At 38.5% G+C, this 7,676-nt stretch overlaps 1 protein-coding gene across 1 annotated transcript; it reads left to right on the top strand.

Moving 5' to 3' along the window:
• Positions 1 to 120: 120 nt before the first annotated feature.
• Positions 121 to 7,588, top strand: actr6 (actin related protein 6). Its single transcript, XM_014993995.2, has 11 exons — positions 121 to 293; positions 1,002 to 1,119; positions 1,204 to 1,272; positions 1,372 to 1,495; positions 1,835 to 1,970; positions 2,061 to 2,117; positions 3,270 to 3,368; positions 3,458 to 3,536; positions 4,396 to 4,567; positions 5,622 to 5,760; positions 6,970 to 7,588. Exons 1-11 carry the CDS (start codon positions 226 to 228, stop codon positions 7,097 to 7,099), a joined length of 1,191 nt encoding a protein of 396 aa, XP_014849481.1. The 5' UTR covers positions 121 to 225; the 3' UTR covers positions 7,100 to 7,588.
• The last annotated feature ends 88 nt before the right edge of the window (positions 7,589 to 7,676 follow it).

Here is a 7,676-nt window from a genome sequence, read left to right as displayed (position 1 = left end):
TAACATTTATTAATGTAACTTAGGCAATGAATAGAGTGCCTCAACCATTTTCGCCTCCGGTGAAAAAAAACCGATCATGCTGCAGAAAACTAGAGAAGCGGAACCAACGGAGAGTCATGTTTCCATCCGGACATGTTTTTTAGCGGAAATCCCAATGTGTCGCGGTTAGTAAATTAGGGGATAAATAAAAATAAAGTGATGATTTATTGAATCAGAGGCTCCGGGATGGCTACACTGGTTCTGGATAACGGAGCTTACTGGGCGAAGATCGGTTACAGTCAGGACAAAGTCAGGTGAGCACACGGCTACAAACAAAAACATTCAGTATGGGGCAGGAAATTATTATTACAGCCAGTTATTGAATAAACGTGTCTGCCCAGCGCTTTATGATGTTTTTAAACTGATCGATATTCATTATTATGTACAATAATCATTAATCAAATGTTAAGTAGTTGAAATGTTAAGTTCAATTACTTCTGGGAATGTCCGAATCGTAATTTTACCCTTGAGTTAATGAATGAAAATGGAAACAAATTAAAGTCAGTTTGATTCAGTTATTTAGCGAACAGCCTTGAACATCCATTCAGAGCTGCAATGGAACGCTTCGTGCGTTAGAAGGGCCTAGTCAAAGCCCAGACCTAAACTCAACTAAGAAGAGCATACTGTACTATTTGTTAGTTTGGATAAATTAAATAGAAATTATTTTTCTGTAAAGTATGACAATTGTTGTCAATTGGTGCCATGAAATTGTGGAATTGAATTAAAACTGTGAATATCTGTGGTCATGTGATGACCCAGTTCTAAAAAGATGTCAGTCATCAACATGGGTGTGGTGAGAGATGACATTCTACTTCATAACCTGAACTTTACATATTGAATAAAAGTAACTCGAGAATGGAGCCCTGAGGAACCCCGCATATGATCATCAGATTTCTAAGTAATAAAAAGGAGGTTTGTTTTATGTAGCAGTTATAATCCTGACTTCTTTCCTTTCCTCTCAGCGTAATCCCAAACTGTCAGTTTCGCTCGAAGACGTCCAGATTAAAAACTTTCACAGCCAACCAGCTGGATGAGATCAAAGATCCTTCGGGTCTCTTTTACATCCTGCCCTTTCAGAAGGTGAGCATAAATCTGAAAATATCTGGTGCTACTGATAAGAAAATAACTAACAAAATGAAGGTAATATGTTCTCTGGGTTTGCAGGGTTACTTGGTTAACTGGGATGTCCAGAGGAAAGTGTGGGATCACCTGTTTGGGAAGGAGATGTTTAAGGTGTGCTTATGCTGCTTTGTTTTTACCCACAAAGAGAAAACCTCTGAATGATTTCTGTTTTTTAGAAGCTGTAGCTGAGGGTGTTTTCTCTCTGAGCAGGTGGAGTTTCCAGACACGAGCATCATCATCACAGAGCCGTACTTCAACTTCTCCTCCATCCAGGAGTCCATGAACGAGATCCTGTTTGAGGAGTACCAGTTCCAGTCAGCTCTGCGGATCAACGGTGAGTCTCAGCTGGAGACTGGTCGCTTTAATCGATTATTGAAACGATCGTCAACTAATTTAGTAATTGATTAGTCATTAACAGTGGAGGGTAGAGTACCCAAAAATTGCATTCAAGTAGGAGTAGAACTACTTTAATGTATTTTTACTCAAGTAAAAGTAAAAAGAAAGAGTGAAAAAGTATTTGTTAAAAAGCCTATCAGCTTGTTATTCTGTTTGCAAACAGAAGCAATAGAAAACTAATGGACGATTGTGATCAAAATTACATATTCTTTCTAATTTAGTTGTTTTATGGTTTGTACCTGTAACATTTGGCTAAAATCTCCTTGCTGTCCTCCAGCCGGGTCGCTCAGCGCTCATCACTACTTCACCTCGAAGCCGTCGGAGCTCTGCTGCCTGGTGGTCGACTCGGGATTCTCCTTCACCCACATCGTCCCCTACTGTCGCAGTAAGAAACTGAAGGAGGGCATCCGCAGGTCAGAGAGCAGCAACCTTTAGAGGAAATGACACGGAGAGCAGCACCAGGGGGCGCTAACAGGAGCTTGTTTCTTTGTTTCACCTTTCAGGATCAATGTGGGTGGGAAACTGCTCACAAATCACCTGAAGGAGATAATCTCATATCGGTATGGAGAGCGATTCTTACAGCAGCAACTCGTGTTGTTTAAGAGTTATGTATGGAGCTAAATTGGCTTCAAAAATTTGTTAAAAAAAATAAAACTTTTGAAGCTAGACAACAAAAGATATAAAGTTGAAAAATATATATATATTTGAAATTGAGAAAAAAAATCTAAACTGTAAATAAAGGATTTGAAACTGAAAAGTTATTTTTTCATACAAACACTGAAAAAAAAGTTCAAAACTACCGTGGAATTAGTTTTAAAAAATGACAACACGCAATAACAAAGTATGGAGCTAAATTGGCACCATAAAGTTGGTTAAAATAAAAAGATATGAAATCGAAAAGAAATATTTGAAACTGACAAAAGTTAAACTAAAAAAAAGATTTGAAATTGGAAAAAATATTTTAAACTAAAAAGCCTGAAAAAGGTTCAAAACTACTGTGGAACTGGTTCTGAAAAATGATAACAGAATGGAAAAAGTTTGGCACTAAATTGGTGCCAAATGTATGAAACTGAAAAATTTGGAAACAAACATTTTCAAAAGTACTTTTCAGATTCAAGATTTTGTTCTTAATTTACAAATATCTGACCATATTTGTATGGTCCATCTCAGATGAGATGGAGTGGGTGGAACAATGGAATTGGTTTTGAAAAATTAATTCTATTTGAAAAATGTATGGAGTCAAGTTGGTACCATAAAGTTTCAAAACTACTTTTCAGATTTAAGAGTTGTTTTCAGTTTCAAACACATGGCTGTGTTTTGGTGTGGGGTGATAAAATTAGTGTGGAATCATAACACAACAAAATATTCCCAGATGTTGCATTCAGGAACCATAGGAACTGGAAATGTCTTTAAAATATAATCAGCATTCTATATTTATGTGATCAGTCAAAATGAATAATAAAAAAGGGGAAAAAAGTTTGGATTTTCTTTTAGTGTCAATTTTTTTAAGTTCCAAACTATTTTTTCAGTTTCATATCATTTTTGTTCCAGTTTAAAAAATAAAATTTTTTTTAACAAACTTTGTTACTCAAATTGATCTCCATACTATTGAGCTAATTTTAGCTCAATAGTATGGAGATCAATTTCGGCCATGAATTAACTTTTCAGCCCCAGTTAGCTCCATAGTCATGTGTGTTCTCTTAATTTTGCAGTCAGTTACACGTGATGGATGAAACGTATGTGATCAACCAGGTGAAGGAAGATGTTTGCTACGTCTCTCAGCAGTTCTACAAGGACATGGAGATTGCACAGTGAGGCACACCGATGTTGCTCCATATTTTACTGGAACCAAACCTGTAATGTTTCGATCCATCTCACTTTCTGTTGTTCTGTTTTTCAGGATGAAAGGGGAAGAAAACACTGTAATGAGGGATTACGTTCTTCCAGATTTCAGCGCCATCAAAAAAGGTTTCTGTAAGGTGAGACTTATCGCCAGAAACATTCTAAGTATTTTATAAGAATTCACTTTTTCACTTGATTTATTATTTTCGCAGTCATTTTGTTGTAGATTATTTGCTTTGTTGGTGAACCAGTTGTAACCAAGCTTCATTTGTCAGACAAATGGTTTCATATCTGAATTTAGAAAACTAGGGGCCAAAAAACTGGAAACAAAAAAATGACTTAAATTTGATACTGAAATTTTCAAATTTAATGAAATCTGACATTTCAGTTTCAAATTTCAAAACTAAAGAAATAAGATTTTAAATTGAAAAAAAAGATTCTAAAATATTTTTTGATTCAGTTTTTATTAAATTAAATTTTCAAAACCAATCACATAAACAGAATATCTATAATGTTTTAAAGACATTTTCAGTTCCCACGGCTCCTGAATGCAACAGCTGGAAATATTTTTCTGTCATGAAGCCCCGTCCTCACAAAAAGCAGAAAAAATATAACTGACAAAAACTTTGTATCTGAAAAGTAGTTTTGAACTTTTATTTCAATTTCAAACTTATTTTTCAGTTTAAAGAAAAAGAATTAAGCAAACTTTATGGCCCCAATTTAGCTCCATACATTTCTGTCTAGATTCAGGCCAGCAAACTGCCACAATTTCGTCTTTTTTGAGCTGATCTAAAAATTTAGGATTGCATTCCTCTACTTCCTGACAAAATGTAGGAAAATATTTACATTTCTAATTTATTGTGATAGCAGAAACAAAATGTTTGGGCCTGAGTTTCCTGTAAGCCAGTTGGTTTTGGTTCTTTTTGCTCTGTGGGGAGTTCTGATGTTTCTGTGAGAGCAGTTCAGGTCTGATTCCACGTTTTCTCTGCCCTGCAGCCGCGAGAGGAAATGGTCTTTAGCGGAAAGTACAAGACAGGCGAGCAGACGCTGCGGCTGGCCAACGAGCGGTTCGCGGTCCCGGAGATGCTCTTCCATCCGTCGGACATCGGCATCCAGGAGATGGGAATCCCGGAGGCCATCGCTGACTCGGTCCAGTCACTGCCAGAAGGTTTGTGGTTCAAAAAGTAAATTAAAATCCAGTTAAACTTTAACATGAACGTTTCTCTGAACCTTCTGAGTCACATAAAGACAGTTACAAAGTCAGCCTTTTATCACCTGAAGAACATTTCCGGGTTTAAAAGATTAGAGATCTAGAGCAGGGGTGTCCAAAGTGAGGCTGGGGGGGCCATTTGTGGCCCTTGGAACAATTTGATGTGGTCCCCAACTGCAGTTCAAGAATCTTACAAATTTGGTCCTTTCTTTTGTTATTTTTTAGAATTTCAGTGACAAATTCAAATGTGAAATGTATTTTTATTATTAGCAATATATTAAAAAATATGGTACAAAGTATATCAATAGAATTTTAGTAGATTTTAACCCACAAACACAACAAATCCCTAGAGAGCAGACAAAACTAAACCGAGGTAAAATACTTTCTTCAATGGAAAGTGTGGAAAGTATTCTTTTTTCAATTTTAGTTTCATCCATCATTAGCTCTGGTTTGTAGGAGTTTCTTTTTTAAGAAGTTGTCATTTTTGTAGTTGAGGAAATAGACCAGAAGATTTTCTAGACCAAAAAAGTGAAAAATAAAATCAAGTTAGAAAACTTTTCACCTTTTATTAAAACAAACAAAAACAACCCCACTTTATTTTATTAAAAAAATATAGCAAAATTCACTACATTATTTCGTGTTTTAAGTTGGAAAAACAAGATGACCACTGAATACTTTCCACTTTGGGATTCTGACTTATTTCACAAAACGTTTGACACCACAGATCTACAGAAGCAGCATTCAGCTTCTATGCACCACAAATCTGATACAAACTTCCAGAAAACTGAAAAACAGCCGAAACACTGAGTTCCTTTAATCTAGATTTAAATCCCACCTGGTTAGAGTTGATTTTGAAACACAATCACTGGAACGCTGACCAATATGTATCTTTATTGATTATTTTAAAAATGTTGACCAGATGATGTTTATGACGGAAAGCATTTTGAACTACTGTGTTGCTGAAATGTGCTGTACAGATAAACTTGATTGATTGATTGATTTTGTTTGTTAGAGATGCACCCCCACTTCTACCAGAACATCGTCCTGACCGGAGGAAACTTGCTGTTCCCTGGTTTTAGAGAGCGTTTGGAGGCGGAGCTTCGGTCCCTGGTTCCCGCCCACCTACCTGTGAACGTGTTCCTGCCTGAAAAGTAAGAGCCTTAGAGTTTTCCAGAAGGTCCGAACAGAACGATGCTTATAACGCTGAGCTGCTGATAAAACACTAACAAATAAGGTCCAGATGCAAAGGTCAAAACAGAAAGTAGAGTTGGTTTGGGGTTGGTTTGGGGTTGGAATTGGGGTTGAAGAGGGGTTGAAATGGGGTTGGATTGGGGTTGAAATGGGGTTGGATTGGGGTTGGATTGGGGTTGAAATTGGGGTTGAAGAGGGGTTGAAATGGGGTTGGATTGGGGTTGAAATGGGGTTGGATTGGGTTGAAGTGGGTTTGGATTGGGGTTGGAATTGGGGTTGAAGAGGGGTTGAAATGGGGTTGGATTGGGGTTGAAATGGGGTTGGATTGGGGTTGAAATGGGGTTGGATTGGGGTTGGATTGGGGTTGAAATTGGGGTTGAAGAGGGGTTGAAATGGGGTTGGATTGGGGTTGAAATGGGGTTGGATTGGGTTGAAGTGGGTTTGGATTGGGGTTGGAATTGGGGTTGAAGAGGGGTTGAAATGGGGTTGGATTGGGGTTGAAGTGGGTTTGGATTGGGGTTGGAATTGGGGTTGAAATGGGGTTGGATTGGGGTTGAAGTGGGGTTGAAATGGGGTTGGAATTAGGGTTGGATTGGGGTTGAAGAGGGGTTGAAATGGGGTTGGATTGGGGTTGAAATGGGGTTGGATTGGGTTGAAGTGGGTTTGGATTGGGGTTGGAATTGGGGTTGAAGAGGGGTTGAAATGGGGTTGGATTGGGGTTGAAATGGGGTTGGATTGGGGTTGGATTTGGGTTGAAGTGGGTTTGGATTGGGGTTGGAATTGGGGTTGAAGAGGGGTTGAAATGGGGTTGGATTGGGGTTGAAGTGGGTTTGGATTGGGGTTGGAATTGGGGTTGAAATGGGGTTGGATTGGGGTTGAAGTGGGGTTGAAATGGGGTTGGAATTAGGGTTGGATTGGGGTTGAAATGGGGTTGGAATTGGGGTTGGAATTGGGGTTGAAGTGGGTTTGAAATGGGGTTGGATTGGGGTTGAAATGGGGTTGGATTGGGGTTGAAGTGGGGTTGGATTGGGGTTGAAGTGGGGTTGGATTGGGGTTGAAGTGGAGAAAAAGTGGAGGAACTCAAGAGTGTGAATCATGTAGCAGAGGAACCAGCTGCTGAGCGTCTTTGGTTCTGATCCAATGTCTGTGCCTGTGTTCCTGTTCTCCAGTCCCGTCTGTTATTCCTGGGAAGGTGGGAAGCTACTGGCTCACAGTCCGGACTACGACGAGATGGTGGTGATGCGGGAGGATTACGAGGAGAACGGACACATTGTCTGTGAGGAGAAGTTCGATATTTGAGTAAAAACTGATTTTCAGACGGAGATCGTCTCTGATCAGCGACGGAAACCATCTTCAGATGGACTCCAAACTCATTTCACTGCGTCAGGAGAGGGGCGGATGCACACATTCCCAAAAACGTTTTTATTAACAGACTACTTAAAAAATACAAAATGTCTCCCATTTTCCTTTTCCAATCCATTTTGTACCTCTATCTGCTGAGTGTATTAACCAACGATTTGGGTTACAAAGTGGCTTCACAAATCGACAGGAAGTTTGTTTTATTCAGATTTTTGGGTGTTTTCCACCTGATAGACTTCAGTAAATCTTCCTCTTTGTTGTTTTATGTATTTTTTTGGTAAACATTTCCCTTGTATTTCTTGTCCTGCATTTTCCTTACTGTCATCCAGAGTCTTCTCTGATAGTCTTGTTTTAAACTTTGGTTGCTTTTTTATGATTTATGTGAAAAATAAACAGTGACATCTCTGAATAATAAAGAAAAAAAGCAAAGTCCTGACCCTGGAATTTAAATTATCCTTTGGGGAATCTTTTAATTGTTCACTAAAGACAAAGACGTAATTTCTTTTCAGATGACGAT

The sequence above is a fragment of the Poecilia mexicana genome, unplaced genomic scaffold (genome assembly GCF_051168715.1).
Source record: "Poecilia mexicana isolate PSO_F unplaced genomic scaffold, ASM5116871v1 scaffold_6, whole genome shotgun sequence".
Classification (NCBI taxonomy): Eukaryota; Metazoa; Chordata; class Actinopteri; order Cyprinodontiformes; family Poeciliidae; genus Poecilia; species Poecilia mexicana.
Note: the sequence above shows the minus strand (reverse complement) of the source record. Positions and strands in the feature narration are given on the sequence as shown.

Coding starts and splice junctions, on each gene's coding strand:
- actr6 (XM_014993995.2), top strand. CDS start 226: ATGGCTACACTGGTTCTGGATAACGGAGCTTACTGGGCGAAGATCGGT. Junction 1,971..2,060: donor CTGAAGGAGGGCATCCGCAG/GTCAGAGAGCAG, acceptor TTCACCTTTCAG/GATCAATGTGGGTGGGAAAC. Junction 3,369..3,457: donor AAGGACATGGAGATTGCACA/GTGAGGCACACC, acceptor TCTGTTTTTCAG/GATGAAAGGGGAAGAAAACA.